General features: G+C 44.6%; 1 protein-coding gene across 5 annotated transcripts in view; it reads left to right on the forward strand.

Moving 5' to 3' along the window:
- The first annotated feature begins 12,921 nt into the window (after positions 1–12,921).
- Positions 12,922–25,096, forward strand: part of OPA1 (OPA1 mitochondrial dynamin like GTPase) — a 72,625-nt gene continuing 60,450 nt past the window's right edge. Inside the window, exons 1-6 of one of the 5 annotated variants that reach the window (XM_019486415.2) lie at positions 12,922–13,046; positions 17,075–17,393; positions 17,716–17,812; positions 19,019–19,126; positions 21,106–21,159; positions 21,799–21,866. In XM_019486415.2, coding sequence (XP_019341960.1) covers positions 13,018–13,046; positions 17,075–17,393; positions 17,716–17,812; positions 19,019–19,126; positions 21,106–21,159; positions 21,799–21,866 — 675 coding nt within the window. In that variant the 5' untranslated portion in view covers positions 12,922–13,017. The remainder of the gene's footprint in view (positions 13,047–17,074; positions 17,394–17,715; positions 17,813–19,018; positions 19,127–21,105; positions 21,160–21,798; positions 21,867–25,096) is intronic. The other 4 variants (XM_019486414.2, XM_019486418.2, XM_019486416.2 and 1 more) reach the window with 4 other exon arrangements.

Here is a 25,096-nt window from a genome sequence, read left to right on the forward strand (position 1 = left end):
TAATTCTGGGCATCATATATTATGAAAGAGTCTAGAGGAGTGATAAGAGACAACCTCCAAGGAAATGTGGAAGGAAACGGGTTGACTTTCTCTTGGAAAGAGAGGATTGAGGGGGAGGCACAGTAAGACACCTCCAATATGTAAAATGTTGTCAAGAAAGAGGAGATGTGAGCTATTCTCCACTGGAAGAAAAGAGATTGATTTGTAGCAAAGAAGTTTTAGGCTGGAAATTAAGGAAAAAACTTCTTTTTATAAGCAAGCACATGTATATTTATGTATGCATATGTATACATGTATACACAATATAGACAGACAAGGTTCCTTGGGTGAATTTGATATCTTTTATTAGACCAACCCAAATAGTTGGAGAATAGTTATTAAGCAAGCTCTTGGGTTCAAAAACCCTTCATCAGGCTAAGGAAGTTTCAGCAGTTGGTGTGTGCTCTTCCTGGACCAGAACAAGAAGATGTTCAACACTGAGAAGTGTAAAGTGCTCCGTCTGGGGAGGAAAAATCCACAACAAACGACAGGCTTGGTGGTGCTGCGCTACCTAGCACCACGTTCATTTTATTGACTGTAACATGAAGAGGAGCCACCCATGCAATGCTGCAGTCGGCAGAGCAAACCATACGCTGACATGCATCACCCGATGCATCTCAAGCAAAACTAAGGAAGTTATTCTCCCGCTCCACTCGGCACTGGTGAGGCCGCAGCTGGAGTGCTGCGTCCAGTCCTGGGCAACACTTCAAGAAGGATGTGGAGAAGTTGAAAGAGTCCAGAGAGAGTCCAAATCCGGTGGGTCACAACGCTTCCTCACGTGCATTGATGAGCTCTACTTGTCTCAAGAAAACTACGGGCCGACAAGAGGCAAGGTGCTGCTGGACCTGGTACTGGCCAAAGGGCATGATCTAGTCGGTGACTTGAGAATCGAAGGGAAGCTGGGAGACAGCGATCACGAGTTGACCACTTTCTCTATCCACCACAAAGCTGGGAAGTCAGCCAGTAACGCAGAAGTCCTCGACTTTAGGAAAGCCGACTTCCACAAGCTCAGGAGGTTGGTTGTTGAGGCCCTGAGAGGCCACAACCTGGCAGGCAGGGGAGTCCATGATGAGTGGTTGCTCCTGACGAATGCAAGCCCTGAAGTACAAGGGAAGTCTGTCCCGGCCCATAGGAGAAGTAGCGAAAGGGCTGGGCAACCCCCTTGGCTCCCTAGGGAATTCATAGACCCCCTACATCTAAAAAGAGAAGCTTATGAAGGATGGAAGACGGGAAACACCACTAAGGACGAGTATTCATCACTCGCCCGCACCTGTAGGGAGTGAACTAGGAAAGCCTTCAACACCGAGAAATGCAAGGTGCTCCAGCTCGGGAGAAAAACCTGCATCGCACTTATAGGCTCGGCAGTGCTACGCTCGCTAGCACCACGACTGGAAGAGACTTGGGGGTCACGAGTGACCACAGGATGAACATGAGCCACCAATGTGATACCACAGCTGGCAAAGCAAACAAGACTCCGGCTTGCATCTACCGATGCATCTCGAGCAAGACCCAGGATGGCATCCTCCTGCTGTACTCGGCTGAGCAGGGTCGTGCCTGGAAATGCAGCTTATCGCTGCAATGAAGGGAGCTGATTCTTATTTTTCAAGCCAGTTGTCTGATGAGCAGCCTCAGGCAAAGTCTGTGTCTCAGGAAGGAGGTGCAGTGCTGCAGCAGTGTCACAGAGCTCAGGAAAAATGGCCAGATTTCACCAGCCTTTGGCAGAAAGAGCAACTGTTAGTTATGTGAACTCTACAGAAACAGTTATGGCCAAGACCGCAAACCAGCGTGTGCTGTGGGCGCCTGAGTCTTGCTAGCTATTTGTATTGCTGCCCGTGGGAGCTACTTGAAGCGTTGGCAACCCGTGTCCATGTGTTAGGAAGAAGAGGCACCTTACCCAGTTTGTGCCCTCAAACATTTTCAGGTCTAGTGGATCTCCTTGTATCTTCCCGTCCAAAAGAGCCAGGGAATGGCAGCTCGCCATGGCTCCGCAGACCGGTCCCCAGGGCAGAGGAGCGCCGGAGGTGAAGCTATGCACGTTCTGGAAACTAATCAAAGCCAGAGGGTCAGTGTGCAATTCCTGCACGTGTGAGTGCTCAGCTCATGCAAATGGATGGTGCTCGGCTGCCTCCGATGGAGTTGTGCCCTCGCACAGCAGCTGAGGACCCATGTCTCTGACCGCTGGACACACAGCCCCACTGTGTTCAATGAGCAGCGGTCAGCTGGGATGCAATGGGCAGGGAGCTCTGCACATCCGCTGAACGCTGCCTGGTTTCTGAGCACGTAAGCCACCTCCGAAAGCACGGGGAATGGAGGCTGCAGTTAGGGCAGGGCCTTGGCTTCTTGCTTGACCGCTCCTGAGAGTTACTTAAAAAAAGAGATGAAGGCAAAATGGTGAGAGAGGAGGCTGTTCCTGCCATGTCTAATTGGGAACAATTTACTGTAGGGACTTCAAGGAGGTGCAATGAAGTGGCAGGGTGACAGTGCTGACTTCCTATTAAACATACACATGTGCAAGCATACGTTTTGCTGGAGTTACTCTTTGCACCCTATTGAACAGTGAACAGCCTCTCCTACAAAAACACAAGTATGTAAAGGCAACAATCTGAAGTTCAACAATGCAGCTGCTCGCATACAAAAGGATCCTTGCATTTCCAGATCTGCTGCCAGTTCTGTATCAGACAACCTGAAGCCCTGCTGCAGTTGGTCAATTAAGTAATGAATGCTTGTGAAGCATTGAAAACTGATCCATCCTATATCACGTATTGAAAAGAATGGCCAGAAAGCAGGGAGGGTGCTTGGGCTCGCCCACGTCTCGGAGCGTGGCTGTCTGGACACAAGTAGAGTGATCACGTGTGGCACGTTAGTGAGATGGGAGCGGGCAGGAGTACTTTGCACTGGGATGCTGGCAGGCCGTCAGCCCGGTTCCCTGCTAGGCAAGGTTTGGACATGCCTGCAATAGTCATCCTTCAATCCGGCACCTCCTGGTGCAGAAATGTCACGGAGAGCTCGTTCTGTTCCCGTGCTCGCAGGAGCGGACACCGAACTGCGGGGCGAAATCAAGTGAAATGATCACGCCGTTACTCAGCGCTAGTTTGCTTTTGGTGGTTTGTGAACTTTCTGCTGAATGAAAGGCTCTCTCTGCTGTGAAAAGCACAATGGACTTCCATTAGTCGCTGGCCAGGAGCCAGGCAGAGATTGCATTACTTTCCTCTGATTTAGTCCTACTAGAAGAATCCTTTACTGGGCGACACTTGTTAATTAATTTCTTCTCATTAATTTGCATCAGATAGTAATTTTCGCTCTGTCCTGTGGGGAGCTTATTATTAGGACTATAATTTTTCCCCTCTTGGCATGAATTCATTCTTTCATTCGTTATGCACAATTATCTCTTCTGTGCCGAAGTACCTGGTCTGTTGGCAGTGATTGCTACCGGCGAGAGAGCTGATGTGGAGCGTGCGCTGTTCCCACCCGCTGTGTCGGCTCAGCACCTAGCCACTCCTCGCGTGTGTTTGGGCTGAACGTGGTATGCCTGATGCAACGTGGAGTTAGAAATGTCATCCCCACGGTTGGAAACAGCAAACGGGTGGGATTCCTCGTACAACCAACACGTTCCCACGTTTGCTGCCACCCGTCCGGACACTGGCAAGGGGATTCAAGGGGGGTCTGTCGTGGAGGCCTGGGGATCATGACAGCGGGTGGGTTTTAGGTCGTTCAGATGGTAAAGTATCACAGTAGAGATGATCTGGATGTTAGCTCCCAGATTCATTGACTGTTGGTGAGGGATTGATATTATACTGTCATTGAATGTCAGTAGGGGAAGGAGGGCATCCTGTTGCTGTAAGGGTGAAAGGTTTATTTAGTCTATAAGGAATATTTATGGACTCGCACCCTGCATGACAGCTGAATAAGCTCAATATATAGCGGAGGGAGGTCATTCTGTAAATCCCCCCTCCCTACATTTAATGAGCATTGTATGTGCATCTCTGAATGAGCAAAATGGTGCATTCAATACAAAACAGTGCTTGGCACTGTGCCTAGGCACAGTATTAGCACTGTATGTGCACACCAAACTGGTGCATGCACTCAGGAGCTTTCACTTTTAAAAGGTTGAGAAACACTGGTTTAGGCTGAAGGCTCCCCTGCAAAAATGCCAGCTCTTTGTTTTCATTTGTTTTTCGACTACAGAAAAATACTGGAGCAATTCTGCTGCTGCAAAGTACTCGGGCAGCCACAGGGAAGAGTGACTTGGTGCCACTCTGGACTCTGGCTTGCACTTTGGCTGTGTCCAGATGAGTGCGGCTGTTTGGTACCCTGGGGACACCTGTGCCACACACACTTTGGCGCACAGCAAGTTGCCCCAGGTGGGGTAATGGAGGCTGGGGCCAGCACTGGGCTGTCCCCAGCAGCCTTACCTGGGGCCCCGGGGACCTCCCGGGGCTGCAGCAGCAGTGGTTCTCCTGCGTGGAGCCTGGCTGGCAGTCGCGGTGCGGCTCCCGGGGGCCCGGCTCCACTTCTCAGTGGCGCACGCTCTTCTGCTTCTTTCCTTTCCCCCCCAGGGTCAACATCCAGGGGTCAAAATAAAAAAACCTCATTAAAAATAAAAGCAAAGCAGCGCACTCATGGGAACGCACCCTTGCAGCGCAGAGAACATCTAAATGTGTGGTATGTGGCGCTGCAGCTGTGTTTGCATGCCACATACACGCTCATCTGGATGCAGCCTCTGGGTTTATCTTGGGGAATCATGTTTGCACTCAGCTTGTGAGGCAGTCCACAGTACTCTCTTTTCTTCCTAAAACAATGTGGTGGTTACGTCACTCACGCGTGCTGTCAGACATTTGGGTTCAGTTCCCTCTTCTGCCTTGGTGGGGATCAAACCTACCCGGAGCTACTCATGAGCAAAATGAACGGAGCTTTGCTCATCACTAGAAGTGGTGCAGAAGTGGGGCAAGAGGAAAATAAGACACACAAGCAGTATGTTAAAAATGAGCAAAGCAAAGTAGCCAAAAATAAATGGCGTAGATAGGTCTAACTCCAAAACAACTGAGATGTACCAATTTTCCCTTGGCTTGGGGTCTGCCCCTGTATATCTGGAAATGATTGCTGGCCAGAGGGAAGCTTCAGGGTATGTGAAAATTGCATGTGGGGGAGACTGGGGATACAAGAGTCTTGGGGAGAAAAGGAAATTATGAACCAAATTTGATGATTGCCTAAATTGCCACTGGCACAGGTGGTCATACTGGCAGTGAATTAGCCAATTGCTACTTACACATGGGCATGTGGCTGCCCCGCACTGTGACGTGGCTGCGCCCACATCCCAACCTCCCTGCCCTGGAGCGGCTGGTGGTTCGGTGGGCAAGGCCTGGCGTAGGGCTCTCTGTGCGTGGAGGAAGCAGACCTAGTCTGATTCCCTGAGCATGCACACAAGGAAGATGATCCCAAATCCGCAAAGAGGCATTGCATCCCTGGCTGACACGCTCATTATGAGCCACGCTGAATTCCTTACTTTCTCAAAGCAAACCAGGTTGATCTGCCCGCATATGTTGATCCTCTGTGGGCTGATGCAGAAAATTTGCTTCTGCTTCAGCCTCCTCTGGGCATAAACAATGGCTGTTGTCAAAGCCGCCGGGATAGCGGGGGGCACGGGGACGGTGAGGAGGAGCAGAGCCATCGTTATCGTGTCCGATGCAGATTGCTGAAACACAACGAGGGCGGGAAACGGTTAAGGGGAAGGCGTTGACTCATAGTTCATAGGGAGATCATCTTGCTCCCATAGCTGCCGGGCATATTGACTTAGCTTCAATCAAAACGCAAGGCTGTACCTGTGAGCATGCCTTCCTTTACAAGAAACCTCCGTCTATCAGAACAGCATCACATGGCAAAGAAACCCTCTTTTCTTCTAAAGCAAGAACATCTCCTGGGACTAAAAGGTGAGACTCCAGATTTTTACAACCTAACGTAAAACATAAAATGAAGTGAGCTTTCCCTTCTACTCCAGCCATGAGAAACAAAATTGTTTTAAGGCAAAATGTTCACTAAACAGCTTCTCTGCACTATTGCATGGCTTTCAGACTATTGTTTGCAGACTGGGACAAGACTAAAAGAAGTCGCTTGTCTACCTGCCAACTTCCAAGTGATGTTCTGGGGCTTAATCATTCCTTTCTGTAAAGGTGTTTTGAACAAGAAAATCTATCTAGGCAGACAAGGTTCTTTGGGTAAATGCGATATCTTTTATTAGACCAATTCAAATAGTTGTAAACTTTCTTCTTTGCAAGCTTTCAGGCACAAACACCCTTCGCCAGGCTGAGGAAGCATCTGCAGGTGGTCTGTGCTCTTCCTGGATGGAGCGGCAAAGCAGCCAGAGGCCAGTCTGTATGCAAGACAGACAGGCAGTGAAAATGCAAATTGAGATAGTCAGTGGGGGAGAGACAGGTGGGGTGAGGGAAGGGGAATGAATCTTTCTAAGGTCCTAAGTTCTTCGTCTTAAACAACTCTCACAGCCCTGGCGTCTGAGCCCCTCATGATTTCTAACACACGGGCTCTCTCTCACAAGTGCCTTGGAGGTAGGGAGTGGGATTCACCCTGCGTGAGAAATGCCTAAGGTCCCAGAGGCAGACCGTAGCCAAACGGGAAACTAAACCCAGGTTTCTAAAGCCCCACAGCTGGCATCCTAGACGGTGCATCATGCCATTATTTTGTCCAAGGTGACCTTCACCCCGAAACAAGTTGCTGGGGGTCGTCTGCTCATGAGTTCAGAGAAGTCTCCTGCGGAAGTCGGAGAGAGCTGTGCAATTCCCGGGGCCGTTCGACCCCTCGCGTGATGAGAAGAACAGGGGAAAGATGCCGAGCTGGACATGGCTCACCTTCATCTTTTGTGCACGCTTTCACCTGGACTCGGTTGTGCTCCTCCACCAGGTTGTGCAGCTTGACGGATTGCTGTTGACCAGGAAGCAAATGAACTGTTGAAATACTCGTGCGCGTGTTAAGGAACGCATGATAATTCAGCGACTGGGATAAGCTTTCTAGTTCAGACATTGAACTTAGTTGCATTAGTAGTGGTAGGATTCATTACTGCTGGTGCTTTCGTTACCACCAAGGGAGTCTGTTCAGAGTATTTGCCTGGGTATGAACAGGCTGTCTGGTGTGCTGCAAGGCTCACCTCTGCTGTGTGCCTTTGTACATCTGTCGACTTCAAAGGATTTATCTTTGCAGCAGTGTAAGAAAACATGCAGAGTCTCTCCCCCTCTCCCTCTCTGGCATTTTCAATCCTTTTAACAGTGAATTTCCCTACACTGATCCGCATTTATCCTTACCAGAAGGATGGAATAAATATGAGTTGTAATTTTGCAGTTAATACAAAGGATTACCAGTGCAAAAAACCCAAAACAAAACAAAACCAACCAGATCTTACAACTAGCTAGTGCTTCCAATGTGTCACGTTTAATCCCATTTTAGAAATGTGTTCAGCTGTAAAATGAGGTGACCTACCACGCACTCACTTGTCTGCATCATTACAGTGTCGTGTACGGTGGATAACTACAGCTATCACTCCACTGTTATATCTTAATGTAATAGTGCTATGTTTACCATGTCACATTAACCTATCGTAATGATCTTGTCCTTGACTCTGACATCCAGGCTCTTCTCTGTCCCTCCAAGCTGAGCTCCTGGTTCATACAGGAATTCTTGTTATTACTCTAAGTGCATGGCCTCGCATTTTGTATTCGCGAATTTAATCCTGTTTCTATCCTCCCATCCTCAAAGATTTTGCATTCTTCCTGTAAGATACTCCGATCCTTTTCTGTATTAAAGCTGCCTACCAACAGTGCCACTATTAAAAATCCGTGCTGCGAGATTTGCAAATTCACTTGCTGTTCTTTAGTCATTTCAGATGGAGATTATTGGATTTTCCCCATTTGCATATATTAAGCTTTTGCATTTTTACTACCACCTCAGTTATGGTAATTCAATTTATAAGCCCTCTTTCCTATTCGTCATCCTGCCTTTGTTCCCATGTTCACTGCCATTGTTCTTGCTGAAAGCTGAGCCAAAGTATTCATTTATTTTTGGGGCCATGCCTAGATTCTCGCTGATCGCGACTCCATCCTCTCTGCTGAGTGTCTCCAGGTCTTGTACTGCTCACCTGAGCTTGGTCCTCTGGTGTATGCATGCCCTTAGAGGCTCTGCCCAGGTCAGGCCTGAGAGTTAAAAGCAATTATCCCATTTCTTTTTGATGTTAACCCCTGTTGTCCCATTCACTTTAATTTCCCCTACAAGACCAAAGCCCTCTTGAACTCTGGAGAAATGCAGGCTCGATCCAGAATTCAAGGATTTGAAGTCTATCCCTGTAAGGTAGAGATAAAGCATCTTGCATCTCTGCTGCACTAGACAACCGACGACGCTACCAATCACTGGCAGGATGTGGTGCAGAAATGGCTCCTAAATCTGTGTCTCTCAGCAATAAACTTATTATGGTTCCCTGAACTAGGAAAATAACCACATAAATAACCACAGCTTACCTGTCTAAGGCAGTTCAGCCCATTGCACCCCAAGGAGGCTGCCCGAGAGCACACCTTCCTCCCCGGGAGCATGGCTCCTCCGTCTCTGGGGGTTTCGGGCAGCATGCCTCCTCCCTGCCTGCTGGTGCCTTATGCCCTGAGGCTGCTGCTGGGAGGGAAGGGCTGCACATGGGGGTGGGAGAAAGAGAGGGGTTCGCTAGGCTAAGTGTCTGCCGTGACTTGACTCCCAGTCATAGCCAGGATGAAAGAGCAGGTCTGCTGCAGGCAGTGCTCAGGGCAGGGCACGAGGGGAATGGCTCCCTCCCGGGTGGATTAGAGGTGCGTGGGCAAGAGAGTGCACCTGCACGAGAAGGAAAGACAAGTGCTGGTGATACTGCGTGCTCTGCAACCCGTCCAAATCCTGGGCCTGGCCTGGTCCCAGGTATTCCAGGAGGTGCTTGGTGTTGATGGGGGCCCTACCAGCCCTGATGGTGCCTTGTAGGTCATAATTGTGGCCCCCGGTGACCTCCGCAGTCATGGCTGCCACTCACAGGTTTTACTCGAATTTGCTCTCTGGCCCTGTCCTAATATCTGTTCTCCACCCTCTGGGCTCCTGCTACCCCTGAGCGCTTCTCTCTCTGTGCCAGCCCTCCAAATCCCTGATCTAGACATGGTTGCTATCTCTCCATCCCAGCCCTCCGAGTTCCTGACCGGGCAAGTCTCAATACACAGAGCATCAACAACCCAAACCTCCGTTCAAAACACCAACCAGCTCTTTCTAGCTCATAAACAATCCCATTTTGGGGGTCCAACTGCAGTAACCCCAACACCACCACCCCCCGCCCGTCCCACCTGTTCCCCCAAGTAGCTGGCTCCCTCCCAGACACCCGGGTACCTTCCTGAGTCTGCAGCCTCCTTTCTGGCCCCTGGGCTGGCAGGAGCTCCTCTCCCCAGGGACTCCCTGCCTTGGCTCCATGCTGGGCATATAATCCCCCAAGTCCCACCTCTCCCAATTCCCTGAACCAGGCACAGGGGTTTCTTCTTCAGCCACTAATTAAACTACTGGCTTCTGCTGCAGTCATCACAGCTGCTCTGCAGTCTTAAGAGCTTCTGGCTTTGTGCATCTGGGGCTGCCGGCTGAGCGGGAGCCATAAAAGTCCGAGTCTGCTCTGCTCTCTGGCTCCTCATCCCTCGGGGAGTCACGGGGCTTGGGTTCCCCGTTACAGCAAACCCTGATCATTTTTATAGTCCGGCATTTTAACCTCGTCCTACCCCTTTCCTGCTTCCGTGTCTTCGGGGGTCTTTGACGAGCTGCGTGTCGCACCCGGCCGTGAGGACAGCGGTGTGCAAGGATGGGAACTGACTTGCTGAACAACCAGCAACCATAACCACACTGTGGATTTTTGTTTAAGAGAGCTGAAACTCTCTGGAAAATGCAGGAGGCGCCGAGTTATTCAGTGCTTTCTATTCTCACCTAAATCTCTCCCAAGTCAGGCATGTTCCCATTCAGCGTGCTGCTTCCTGCAGCGACGACGGAGACAGCGGAAGATGTGGGGAGGTTTCCAGAAAAATGGAAAAGGAGTGGTTTGGGGAGGAGAAGACAGTGCTACAGACGCCGGGAGAGGCAGCCAGGCCGGGGATCTACTGGTTGCTGAGACCTGGTGTCCGGTCCAGATGCCATGGGCAGCTTGCAGGGAACATGTGTTTAGCCGCTGCCAGGGGGATGCTGCATCCAGCACTGTGTAAAAAATACGAAGTCAGTGTTGAAACCCACCTGGGCTCAGGCCATGGAGTCAGGATTTCCTTCTTGGCATGACTGTCCCTGGTGCTGCTTCCTCAAGTCCCAGCTCCTGGGCTCAGGTTATTCCCTAAAAGCCTATCTCTCCTTTGTAAAACAAGATTTTAAACAACAACACACTGCCTCTATTATTTCTGTGCAATGGAAACACAGCAGAAGTGATTGAAGAAGGCGTATGTGTGCGAGCCACCCTGTGCGTTTCATGAGATTTGGGGCAATTTGATCTTTGTGGTGTTCTTCCCCAGGCCCGATGGTCAGCTAAAAGCCTCTGCAACCACCTCGGCAGGGATTTCCAGTTAATTGGTGCCCTCTACCGTTTCAATGAGCTGTGACATGTTGGCTTTAAACCGGCGCGTGTCTTTGGTGTCTCTATCATGCCATCAATCTTTTGTTACTGAAACGAGTGTACAAAGCATCCACACAAATACCTAGGAAAAAGCAATGTTTAATTTAACAATATAAAAAAAACCCAGGGGAAAATGCAGAACAAACAACAATCCTAGCAGGTGAGATATGAATAATGAACCTAGAAGAGAAGAGCAGTACGTGCCTCCCTCATCCACAAATCCCCTGATTCTTCAAGCGTGTATATTTGCACGTGCTAAAATATATGCACCGTATTTTACTCAGCATCCCTGGGGGAAGCCGCAGCACAGAGTTACAGAGGAACATTCCTCTTTGCAGGATTGAGGCCTCTGCTTGTATCTCGTATCCCGCACCTGTGCCCATCTCCCGCTTTTGTCCGCTCCGTGGAGCGCTGCGCGTGAGACTCGCTGCAGTCATTAAAGTTTACGCAGGACTGTTCTTGCCAGAGCACAAGTGGTGCGAGTTGGAAATCGTCAGTGTAAAGCTTGGGGGAGGATTGCTGCAGTGGCAGGGGTTGATACTGCAGAGGGAAAGTATTGAACCAGATACCTCTAAAATGATCCGTCCCCTATGTATTCAATACCCTTTCTGGCATCCACCATTACTGGGTTAGAGATGCCGGAGAAAACATCTCCAAGCCTTCTATTCAAGCCATTATTAGAGTTGTTATCCATGCATTTATCCAGGCCCTGGTGAACCTGGCCATGCTGTCTTCCTCCACCACCTCCCATGGCAATGCATTTCACAGGTTAGCAAGTCGCTGTGTATAAAAGTCCTTTGTCAAACCTGCCCCCTCCTACAGCCTGCTCTTCACCCGCCGGGGGCGGCCCGTGCGCCTTCTGGAGGCAGCCGGGTGCCGTCTGCAGCCTGGCGTGAGAGGCACAAACCCCGAGGCAGCGTGGGAAAGTGCTGCAGCCTAACCCCCCCGGGGGCTATTACCCCACACTCCTGGCTCTTGGGGGCACTAAACACCCGGCCACACGGGCAAGGGGCACAAAGTGACCACGCATCTTTTGTGGAACAGCTTTGTGGCTTGATCCCTGATTTCTCCTGAAGAAAAGCTAGTGGGGTCAGAACTGCAGAGGGGATTAGCTGGCCAATCACGCCTGAAGCGTAGGCGTAAGATTGGGGCCTAATGCTATAATCCATAATATTGTTAAAATAATAATTAACTGTCATCATTACTGTTAATTATTAATGATAATAACATAAACATCCATGTTGTGAATAATAATTGATGGTCATCATCACCATTAATATTATTAATGATATAATTATTGGTAAAAACAATGCTGATAATAATAATATAATTAGTATTGTTAATAATAATAATGTTAATATTGTTCATGCAATATTATTATTATTAATTGGCATTACTGTTAATCGGCATATTGCTAATGATATTATCATTGTCAAAATAATTTTACTTATTGTTTACTTATGTATTGTTATTGAATTTTATATTATTAGTATCAATTGGCATTTTTGTTAATATTATCATTGTCAACAATAATAATTTTATTATGATTTATTTTAATCATTATCATTCCCAATAATATTTTTTTATTATTGTTAATCAGCGTTGTTACTATTATCGTTGGCGATCATTTTTATTTATGTTTATTATTCATTATGTATTTATTATTAATGTATCTTTCATGTATTATTATTTACTTTAATCGGCATTGTTGTTAATATTATCGAAGCTAATAATAATTATTATTTTTATTATTGTTTCTTTCATTTATAATTACTGATTATTTACTTTATTATTAATCGGCATTGTTGTTAAGATTATTGTTGCCAATAATAATAATAATATTATTATTAATTTATTATTATTAATGTATTTTTCATTTATCATTACTAATTATTTACTTTGTTATTATTAATCGGCATTGTTGTTAAGATTATCGTTGCCAATAATACTAATGATTATTTATTTATTCATTTATGATTCACGTATTAGCATTTATTCAGTATTAACTTAATTCTTTCATTGATGACGACTCCCGCCGTGGGAAGCAGGCAAACCACGCCCCGCGCCAGCCCCGCCCTGCTGGTGGCGCATGCGCACTGGCGCGCTCTGCCCGTGCGGCCGCCGGAAGGGGCGCTGGTCCGCCGCGCTCCCGCTCCCCGCCGCCGCAGGAGGCCGGAACCTTCCCGGCGGTGCGCGCGCTCCCCGGCCGGAAGGGGGCGCGGGCGGACCGGCCGTTCCCGGAAGCGGCGGCGGCGGCTGACAGGCCGGGCGCGGCGGGCGCGGCTGCCCTTGGGCGCGGCCCCTCCCTCCCTCCCTCCCGTCCCCCCCCCGGTGTCGGCATGTGGCGGGCCCGGGCCGCGGCGGCGTGGTGAGTGCTCCCCTGCGCCGGCTCCCCTCGCTCGCTGCTCTGCTCTGCTCCGCTCCGCGCCGCACAGCGGGGTCCTCCCAGCCGCCAAGGCCGAAGTCCAAACGCCGTTGTGGTGCGGGACTCCTCCCCCCAACCCCCCCCCCCCCCCCGAGACCCGATTTCCACCAAAAACACCCCAGGACTTTGTGCTCGGCCCAGTACAGATGAATACTGTCGCGACGCTACCGTATCGGTGTGGTAAATAGCAGTCGTAGTGACTCGAGAGGAGCCGTGGAGGCCACTTCCCACGTTTTGAAGGGACTCCCCGGGAGTCTCGCCTGCGGGAGGGGGGCATTGAGCCTCCTAAAGTCCAAACGGAGGTGGGCAGGTGGAAGCCGGGCGTCCGTTTATAACAGTTGGAAAGGCGCGTGGGGGCAGGCGTGTGTATACTAGAGCTCGCTCCCCCCGCCTCCGTTTCCCCGCGTGCTTCGTTCGTCGAACGAGCCGTCGGTCGGCGGCTGGCTGCAGCGCGGTCGTTACCGCGTGATTAATTGAGTCTGCTGCAACCCTCCTCGCTGCCCGTGACTAGGGGCCCGCAGGTGCCCCGCAGTCAGGACAGCGTTCCCGTCGTGAAGCCGACCTCGCTCGCTGCGCGACGGCGCTGTTAATTGTGGCCCGGCAGAGGAGTCTGGCTGGGTTCTTCGTCAAGCCCAGCTTCTATTTTTAACGGGGTATTTATAGGATTCGTGTTTACATGTATAACGATGTCCAAACGGTTGGATATCAGTGAAAAGAAAAAGTGCTTCACAGAGTAGACGTGTGACATCTCCAGACTAGGGTGCCGGGTGCGTGCTGAGATCCCTGGGGCGCCGCGCCTGAATATACCTCTAACGTCTCCAGCTTACCAGTTGGGAAGCAAGACCAACGTTTCTTGTGCATCCGGGAAAAAATCTGCAGTTTCCATTTGAAACTCCAGAAGTGCCTGATTTTGATGCTGTTGTCTTCATTAATGGTGTTTTTGACTTTTTATAAATAGACATTTTAAGATGATATTGGCGGCAAGCCCTCACAGTTGAGGATGATCGCTCCTACAGGTCAAGTAAAGGTTTCATAGCGTGAATCAGATTGTATAACATAGAGCTGAAACAGACGGACTGAACAGAGGTGGTACGTTCATCCGCCCTGGCGATCTTCAGAAAGCATCTTGACGCCCATCTGGGTGGGGTTGTCCGATCTCTGACCGAGTGCAGGGCGGCTGGACCCAGCGATCGCTTCCGGCCCCTAACAGCTGTGAAACAACACCATCAGCATGAGATGTTCCTGCCCTCATTCAGAGACTTCGTTAAATGTCATGCCTTTCTACGAAAGGTTTAGATTTTTGTTAAGCTACATTTTTTCACTGGAAAATATTCCCATTGACAATTTATGCCAGCCGGAGAGAGCAGAAATCTTGCCTTGACTGGAATAGACCCCTCTTTTATGAAAAGTTGGATTACAGCTTTCATGTACCCTGAAAATAGAGGTGGATTTGATGTGAGAGCTCTTGTTCAAAAGACAGTGCAATTGCCATGCGCGTTTTAATGGCAGTGGTGTGTAAGGCTGTGCAGCGTGCAGGCAGAGCCAAAAATAAGCGTGCAGCATAAATAGTGAAACATGTTTCAGAGGATTTTTTTTTAAACATCCTCAAATAAGGAAACTAGATTTAAAGAAAATAATTACAAAGCAGCATCCCTAGCCTACAACTAATTAAAGTGATCATCAGGTCACTATTTACTGTTTTATTCATATGGTAATATCTGCCCAATTTCAGCTGTTCAGGATGAAGTATAAGCAACTGAAAACAGAGTGTTTATCAGGGAAAATGTGTCTTGCCTATTGCTACTTCTACTTGCACTGCTTATAACAAAGTGTATTTGTGTGCTGGGTGAAACAAAGATCTTTGTGTACTATGAGTTTTATCTTTATTACATGTGCACTCAACTAGATATTTAATATAAAATGTAAATATTTATTAAAACTAAATTTTAAAACAAATATTGCCAGCCAAGAGAAGAGTGGAAAGCTTTGTATGGAGTGCTTTCTAACATACTTGTCCCGCCTGGCTATATCGGCAAAGCTACACATTAAATGCATCATTTATCCACAATGTGTATGAAACTAAAATTATAGAGAAAAAAATCCTTTTTATTCAATGACTTTTGGGATTCTCAATTCTCTAAAATTACCATATTAATTATTTATGTGCAGAGATGATGCATCCAGAAAATGGTAGAGCTCAATGCAGTTAACATCCTCTACCGATGGATTTATCATGTTCTTCCCAGTCATTGGCTTCTAAAGCAGAAGAAGAAAAGCCATTTCTGGTGATGTGATCTTCTAATCTGGGAGTCTGCAATCTGTGGCCTGTGGGCCAGATCCAGCCTGTAACGAGTTCCACTTTGGGATGCAAAAGTTCCATCTAGTGTGGTGGATCAGTGGCATGGAGCTGCACTGTGCCACCTTCCCTTCCCTTCCCTCACTTTGCTGCTGCTGTGCTGTGCTACCCTTGCTGCAGAGAGGGTGGGGATCAGTGGTGAGAGTAAGTGCAGGCAGCTGCTGCTCTGGCAGCACAGAGACTTGCCGCCCAAAAGCCAGGTGGCAAAGGATAGCCCGTGCTGGCAGAAGGGTACTTGAGGGTTTAACACTGACAGTTTTCATTTCAAGTTGGTGACACTTGGCAAGGATGGGATCACCAAAAGGAAATGCAAGTTTGACTGTATCAACAGGACAATTAGATGCAAGACGCTGGCCGTGATAGTGCCACGTAGCACTGGTTAGTAGGGCTGTGCGAAGCTTCAGTCCCTGATTTGATTCGGCAGAGATTCAGCCCAGTTCGGTGGCCGAACTTCCAAATCCGAATCAAATCAAGACCCTTTAATCTCTCCGAATCTAATCATAGTTTCATAGTAGCTAGGGACAGGAGGGACCTGAACAAGTCATCTAGCCTGGCTAGATCTAGCCTGGCACATTTTCCCTGATAACACTCTGTTTTCAGTTGCTTATACTTCATTCTGAACAGTTGAAATTGAGCCGAAATTGTCCATGTTAGGTGTTTTCCTAAGGCTAAATTATTTTTGGAAGAAATTTTAGGTAAAGTGATTTGGCCATTTCATGAAAAACAAAGTCGGGGAAAATAATTTTGTGCATATTAAAAATAGCAAACATTTTGTTGAGAGAGCTTAGCATTTAGAAAAATTAGTATATGATCATGTATTTAAAGGGTGTGTTATAAAGCTTATGTATCAGAAAATAGGAACTACTAGAATAAACAACCTCAGGTGCTTGAGTTTCCTACTTGTACGATGTTCTAATGCTTTTTTAGTGCAATTCTGGGTATAGCAAGTAGAAAAAAACTTTATAAGGAGTATCTCTTCCTATGAAAAGACTTTTTTCTGCCCTTTGAGTGAAGAATCGTCATAACCATGTTCTTGGACAGACTGTTTCCTCCTGTCTCCTCAACCTAATACTTGCATATACTTGGTTATATGTATGTGCCCTAATTCACCGTTTCAGCTGCAGAAATTAAATTCACAGGACAACAGATACCATACTTTTAGCTTTGATGCTTATTTCTATCCTTCATAGTCTTACTACAAGTGATAGGGTGTTTCTGCAGTAGGCATCCCATTAAACCTAAGTGTTTTCATGCAGTTCACCACCCCTCCTATGCTTAATATGAAACGATGAAGTTAGTACCACATTCTTAATATCAAGCTAATACATGAAAAGTTATTTGAAGTCAAATATGATGTTTAAAGCAGCAAAACATTATACTTGTATTAAATGAATATGCTACCTTTTCCCCTCCCTGCCCATGGAACAAAACTATCTGATTTCTAATTAGGAATTTTCCTGCTGTGGAAGGACCAATAGAGTAATTTTATTCTTCATCCTCTGAAACTTCATATGCATATGTAATCTATACACTGGCCTAGGTGGTCTGTTGGTGTGATGAGTAGAGCTATTGCATAATCAGAATTAACTCATTACTTTTTATCTCTGTCTTTCAGCCTCGTCTGCCAAAGTTTAGGAAATAGTGGCTATGGAATGAAAGGAAAATCACCACTGCAGAAATTGCACCTTGTTTCCCGGAGCATTCATCATCCCTGTTATTCAAGTTCAAAGTTTCAGAGACCACCCTTAAGGATATCGGTGCAACAGTTCTCCTCTCTTAACCACCTTACCTTAAGAAAAACAAAACTTTTATACGTAAAGCATGGATACCAGCCCCATAGGAACTTTTGGCTAGCTAGAGTTGCTTCGAGGCTTCTAAAACTTCGCTATCTTGTACTAGGATCTGCTGTAGGCGGTGGCTATACAGCCAAAAAGGTATTTATCTGTAGCATGTGTTTTTCCGTATTCATCGGATGCTTTAGAACAGTAGCTCTTGGTGTGATCAATAATTTGCACGCAGTAAAAAGTTTGAGGTTAGAGAGAGAGAGAATAATTCACAGTAATTCAAATCATTAGAACAGATTTTAATGGACACTAATAGGATTGTGTTTTGAAGACTATGTAACATAGTTCTGGGACAAAGCCAAGGCCCCAGTAAGAAAGTTGGTGGTTAGTGCAGTAGAGACAAGAACATATATTCTTTCCATCTGATTATTTATGTACAACTTCTTATTACCTTTTTCTTTTTTTGTATTAGACTTATGATCAATGGAAGGACATGATGCCCGATCTCAGTGACTATAAGTGGATTGTTCCTGACTTCGTATGGGATCTTGATGAATTCATTGACTTTGGTATTGCAAAAACTAAAGTGTTTTTTACTTATTAAAGCACATTATGCACCCAGCTCAGACTTAAGACCATAGTTCCTCAGAAGCTGGTTACTTCTTGATAAAACCTCATTAGAACATTCATATTGACTGATTTTTTTTTTTTAAACTTAAGTATTCAGGAGTACATTTTACCAGGGAGCATGCATCTCAGGCGTTCAGGGTTGAAAAGACCGCATGTTTGATAGTGATTATTCCATGAGAATGGATCACAGAATATGACTGTCATGACTCATAATTCAGTTGCACACTCTGTAACAGTATTTCAAGGTCACTGTCAGCCTGAAATCCAAGAAGTACATGCACACATACACACACTGTCTTTGAGGCTATTATGCTTCTATTCAAAATCTCTCCTGGTTACTTATGTGAAAGATTTGTACAAGTAACAAGACTACATGGCTAATTTGGATATACACCAAAAATGGTGAAATTACCTATTCACAAACTGCTGTTACATTGACCAAATAAACAAACTGAAAGCTAGGGAGATACTGGTTTCTTTAACGATTCTGTCATAAGCACATTATACATCTATTCTCACTCATACTTAGAAATATATTAAATAAAAGGAACAGCCATTTAGGTTGGGAGGTATTATTTAAAAATTGTAAACACTCTTGAAGTACTCAAATATTGTGGGGGTCGTGAATATACTTTAACCATAGTAAGTTGAAAATTTTCAAATAGTAATGTCATGATTATTTTAATTAGCAATGGACTTTGAATTTTACTACCACTGGAAGCTTAATATGTGCATGTTCTTATGATACAATAAATTGTCCATTTCATAAAGTGGAAAAAAATCACCAAACTTTCTTCTAAGTGCACGAAAGATAGTCAAAATAAAGGTGCATATTAATCCAACAGCATCTTCTCCAAAGGAGTTATGGACACAATGACTAGGTTTCTACAAAGCTTTAAAGGTCCTAAAGCAATTGATTTATTAGCCAGCACAAAGTCTAAATAAGAGACCTGTTTTCTGCTCTGGTAAACTTTCTCAAGGGTATCAAGAATAACAAATATATATAGGTAGCTCGAAGTATGTTTGGTCCATATATGAAGGGTAGTTTTGTTTTAAATTTGTAAGTAGCAACTAGACCTTACAGTCCCATTTACCATTTATCCAAAAAGAAAATAATATCAAGCTCTTTTTATACTTTGTCTTAGAAAAACTTAACAAAGTCCTTCCTGATGCAGAAGACCTTGCCAAACTTCTTCCTGATTTTGACAAGATTGGAGAAAGCCTCAGTTCACTCAAGGGATTTTTTTCACCTGGTGAGAACAATGTTTTAGTTTTAGTTATGCAAAGATGTTTTATTTTACAACATGACGTCACAGACACGTCTTTTTAAAAGTTAAAAGAAAAAAGCATTGTAGAAGTTGCATGTTTCTTTGTGTTGCTCATCTAGAGGTCCTTTGAGTAATAGGTAAGTGCAATGTATGTTTAAAGGTAAACACTCTGGTAATAAATAAATAAATAGAATTAAGAGGTGAAACAGAACAGAAAGCTAAGGGACCCTAATTAGCCTCACAGCAGATTGATTTAAAACTGTTAGTAAGATGCAGAGACTAAAGTTAAAATATCCAATTAAGATGAGAACACAGGTTGACCCAGTACCCTGCAGTAACATTATACTTGTAAAAGAGAAGAATGATGCTAAAAGAACATGCTTCACATGTTGGCCTGAACTACTGAAAAAATATAAAGTACACTGCCAGAATTTTCTCCATTTAAAATGAGTGCAGTGTTCAGTAGATGCCAGTGGGCATGTCTGCACTTTCAGTTAATGCACTTTAGGTAATGCGCATTAAATTTAGTGCCACTGGGCATTTGTAAACATGCATGTGCTGCAATGCCAGGTGCTGCAGCACATCCATTTGTATAAACAGCGAAATGCATGTCAGCGCTGAGAAAATGGTGGCAGCACGCTTTTGAACTAAAATATATCAAAAGTGTTCTGGTTTAAAAGTGCACCGCTGCCATTTTCTGCACGCTGACGCACATTTTGCCATTTATACAAATGTATGAGATGCAGTGCCAGGCACGTCAGCTTCTGTGCTCCGCAGACTCGGATTAATTGAGTCTGCTCTGACGCGCTGGATTTCTGGTGCATTGGAGCAGATTAAAGTGCATGTATAAAGTACGTCACAATGGAGGGCATAGAAAAATGCGCATTAGCTTACTTTTAATGTGCATTAGCTAAAGAACACTTTTTTGTGACACTTTAATGCACATTGAAATAGGCTAATGCTCATTAAAGCGCATGTGAGGACGCATCCAATCACTTTTAGCTGGTGTGGTGATATCTTGGGCTGATTTCCAGGTGTTCTACTTGGGCAAAACTCATGTTGAAGTTAGAAGCTTTTTGGAGGGGTACACACGGTAAATTCTGGTTGTGACAAATGAACTCCAAAACCCAGACACTACACAAAAAATGGAAGGCTGTGTTACAAGTTTAGAGATTCTGCCCATATTTGTTGTGAACTTAAGCTTTAACCTTTTTTACAACCTGAGAAATTAAAAAAAATTCACACAGTGAAGATAAATAGATTTTAAGGCCCCTAAAGTGTCCCTTTGATCATTTACCCTCATCTGCTCCTTAACGTAGATGATCGAAATTCACACAGACGTTCCTGCAGTGAAGGGAATTTATTCTTTCTCACTACATCTGTGGAACATTATCAAGCTAGACAATCTTGTGGTTGAGTTGGAGCTTATCGTTTAACATGACCATCTAATCTTGGTTTGAATGTAGGACTGCAAGCTTACATGTTAAATGTCAAGGTACAGATAGAGATATCAAACTTCATAGCATATCTTTAAGTGTGGATGCTTGGAAACTTAACTCTTCGAGTCCTATGAGCATGTTCCTAATGGGTTTAGTTACACACCATGAAACAAAATCGTTTTTCGTGCAAGACTTCATTTTCAGTCAAATTGGAAACAGCAAAGTTGTAAAGAGCAGAACCTAAAGGACACTGAAATTTGGCAGTGATGAGAAAAGCAAGATAAGAAACCAGTAACAAGTAAATGAGCCACCCATGTTCATTAGCTTTTTAAAATTGGAATGTGATACTGACTTTGCTATGAATCGTTATCCGTTTTAGCTGCATTTGTTAGCATATCGACACTGACATGATTTCCATTACGTCTGTCTGGTCCCTGAACTGACACTGAGATCCCTCACATCTTTGTTTTTGGTTTTGTTTGTATTTATAATTTTTATTTCCCCTTTCTTGCTGGTTTTTCACAGGTTACAATTTGGTTAGTGAAGTCATAGGAGCTTCTGATCTACTTCTGTTGTTAGGTGTGTAAAAGCCCTTTTTATTGCCCTTAACATGCCTCTTTAATTATTTAAATATTGATATCCTAAGAGGGGATGAATAAGTACAAGTGCAGTTTATTGCTGCAGTTTCATTTTGAATTGGAAATACTTAACAGCAACAGTTTTGGCAAAACTCAATTCCCACAGTGACAAAAGCCAGTGCTTCATTGTCCAAAGCCTAAAGAGATATCTTTATTTCTTGCATTTTTCAGAAGCTTGCTCAGAAAAATATTATTTAAAATCTGCAGGAATATTTTTTTTTTCTCATCATAAATGGTAACTTATCCCATCATGATCATTCCATCAGAAAAAAATTGTCGTAGAGCTTAAATAGTCTAATTGAAGTTGCCTATTACCTTTTATAATAGTCTGTATAGTTTGAAGTATAAGCAAGATTGTAATATACTTGTCTTCATAAATGGATTTTAATCTCCTCCCTCCCCAGTTTCTGTATATATTGATTGTAATCTTTGGACTAATTGCAACTTCAAAGAGATAATTTGTATAATCAGTGCATTGGTACTTGTACTGTAATTTGAACTTGAAATTAGCTAGTTGTAGTTTTGGGTTTTGAAAAGGATGTTTGTGGTGTTGGAGTAAGTTTCTGTAACTTTTTCCCAGGTACCCCAGGGGAAACGGCATTCAAAGCTACGGACCAGGGCTATGACGATGACAAACAGTACAAGAAGGTAAATAGAAAGAAGACTTTGCAATCGTAAGGCTTTAAAAGCTTAAATGGGTATTTTCAATTACATTTAATTGAAAATAAACCTTCACTAGTAAACAGTAAATGTCTTAAGGGGACCAAATGGAATTTATAGCTGAAACAGCATGCAGCTACAATGACTAAACGTTTGGGCAGAACAGAAAGAGCAACGCAGTGTCACTAAGGCACTCTGTAGAACTATGGATAGGAATGGGCATGTCATTTTAAGTGTACTGTATTCCCCTGACATTTTGGGGGGTCTGATCTTGCCAGCACTTGCTGCTTATAGCTCAGAAGCGAGGCCTTAATGTTTAAAACTCGAAGGGATTTATCACGCATGTGCTCTGGTTGTACCTTTTACAGTACTGGGTCTTATGACTCTCTTTGTTTAAACAGTACATATCAAATTTTGTATTTATCTTTTTCTTATCAACACACAGCACAACTTTTTTAAAATGTATATTAGTATACCTTGAAGTGAGAAACGTAAATCTTAGTATTCACATTTCTTATTCACAGATCTTTTATTAAAACTATTTACTCCCAAATGGCAACTCTAAATATTTAATTTCATAGTTGCTCTTGTTTTTTCGTTGCACATTTTGAAAATTTATGAACAAACCAGAAAGAAAACTAATGCATGTTGTGAACTTTTATAGTAAAAAATTAGTCGCTTTTACATTTACAATCAATACAGTTTCTGTCTTGCAACTGGAAATATTTCTGTTGTTCCAGTGCTACCAAAACTGTAAAAAAAATGACTTATTTTAACATGTTTTGATGCATGCAGGCATGTATACATGTGTGCTACATTTTTACTGCATTTACAGATACAGTGAAATCTGTACAAGAGATCACCACTTGTTAGGTAGCCTGCTGTTTTAGAATAACCTCAAAGTCTACATTTGAAATAATTGCAGTTTTGTTTCCCAGTTATTAGAAAACTGTCCTTTTCTTAGGAACTGATTTGCTGTCTGTTTTGAAGTTTTGCTCAGGATAGATTTCACTGTTTAAAAATTAAAATTGGATTGAAGTAAAGGTCATCTTACCTATTACATATGGGAATTAAATAAGATGTTTTCATATATAATTGAATATTTTGCATGTAATGAATGCTTCTGTAACTTTATTTCCAAATGTAAATTCATAAAAAGTACTAAGACCATAGCTGGTCATAATGGGTAATTTCTAATAAATATGTATTGAATGTGGGGGGTTTTCTTCTCATATTTTCTGCAAAGGAAAAGTATTCATTTTGCATAAAACTATTAAGCAAGTGTAACACTGACCAACTTATTTGAGATCCAGTGTCAAATTCATATAAAGATTCTGTGTTCATATCCAGAGATCTTTTTTCCTGTGCCTGTTGCTAGTTCAACCCAGTGGTACATGTCTGTAGACATGCCATAGAGAAAGAGAAATGAATGGGTCTGTACTACTGTGGGCTGTTTCATGGCACTAATTTCCTTAGTATTTTGATGGAAAACAATGTTATGGGTCCCAGGAAAGCCTTCTTAAATTTGATTTTTCTGCTTATGGACCTAGTCTAACTGCCACTGACATCAATGGTGTCTTACAGTTTCATAGATTCATAGATGTTAGGGTCGGAAAGGACCTCCAATAGATCATCAAGTCCGACCCCCTGCATAAGCAGGAAAGAGTGCTGGGTCTAGATGATCCCAGCTAGATGCTCATCTAATCTCCTCTTGAAGACCCCCAGGGTAGGGGAGAGCACCACCTCCCTTGGGAGCCCGTTCCAGACCTTGGCCACTCGAACTGTGAAGAAGTTCTTCCTAATGTCCAGTCTAAATCTGCTCTCTACTAGCTTGTGGCCATTGTTTCTTGTAACCCCCGGGGGCGCCTTGGTGAATAAATACTCACCAATTCCCTTCTGTGCCCCCGTGATGAACTTATAGGCAGCTACAAGGTCGCCTCTCAACCTTCTCTTGCGGAGGCTGAAAAGGTCCAGTTTCTCTAGTCTCTCCTCGTAGGGCTTGGTCTGCAGGCCCTTGACCATACGAGTTGCCCTTCTCTGGACCCTCTCCAGGTTATCCGCATCCTTCTTGAAGTGTGGCGCCCAGAATTGCACGCAGTACTCCAACTGCGGTCTGACCAACACCCTATAGAGGGGAAGTATCACCTCCCTGGACCTATTTGTCATGCATCTGCTGATGCACGATAAAGTGCCATTGGCTTTTCTGATGGCTTCGTCACACTGCCGGCTCATGTTCAACTTGGAGTCCACTAGGACTCCAAGATCCCTTTCCACCTCTGTGCCACCCACTTGTCTTTAATGATGGATGTATTGAAGGTTCATGTGAATTCAAGCCTATCCAAAATGAAAAGATGCCTTGATTAATATGACACTGTCCATCCTTAATGAATTGGCAGTAATTTATTTTCAGTTACTTGCCTTATTGCCCAATTGTCTTTACTGGCTCTTTAGTTTTATTTGCATTATTTTTGGAATAATTCTCCTGTTCGTCTTGTCTTGTTTCTCTAGCCAAAGCCACACTTGTACATCTCTTCTCCCCTACCCCATCTTATTCTTTGGGAATATTTGAGGGTAGCAGCACAGTGTAAACCCTGGGTAATGTGGGCAGCCATTTAAACTGTGCAGTTGGCACTAGCCATTTGCCAGAGTCTACTGATCTCAACATGAACTAGAGAAGCCAAATTAGGCTGAGTTCTAAACTTAATCTAAATAGTTCTTTTGGAAGAGGGCAAAAAAAAAAAGTTCTGCCTCCCATGTGCTAAGATTAGGCCTTTTCCCTCTTTCACCTCTGGTAATGGAAGTGTACCACACTCAGCCCAATAAAAAAGTATTCCTCTGTCCTCTCCAGGGTTGAAAAGCTCCTCCTGCTGCTGGTGGTGAGAGCAGGAGGGCCTGCTGATAGGCACACTACCTGCCTACAGCCATAGTAATGCAGTCAATAGCTAAACCGAGGGTTTACGGTATCGGGAAAAAAGATGGAAGATGTATTCTTTTCATTTGTTTGAGGCTACAGAATTTTCAGTTTGCCACTAAAAGCATGACTGTGCTTCAAAACACCCAGGCACTAGTGGGCCTCCTAAAGTTCACCCTGGGATCCTAGTTTTGTTATGCAGATATTATCCAGAAGGCCTTGATTATGGAACAGAGTTGTATGGTAGGAGGACAGCTCCTGAAAAACACAGGTTAGGAAGCATCTTTTCTGCTTAGAACTGTGAGTG

This window comes from Alligator mississippiensis, chromosome 7 (genome assembly GCF_030867095.1).
Source record: "Alligator mississippiensis isolate rAllMis1 chromosome 7, rAllMis1, whole genome shotgun sequence".
NCBI lineage: Eukaryota > Metazoa > Chordata > Crocodylia > Alligatoridae > Alligator > Alligator mississippiensis.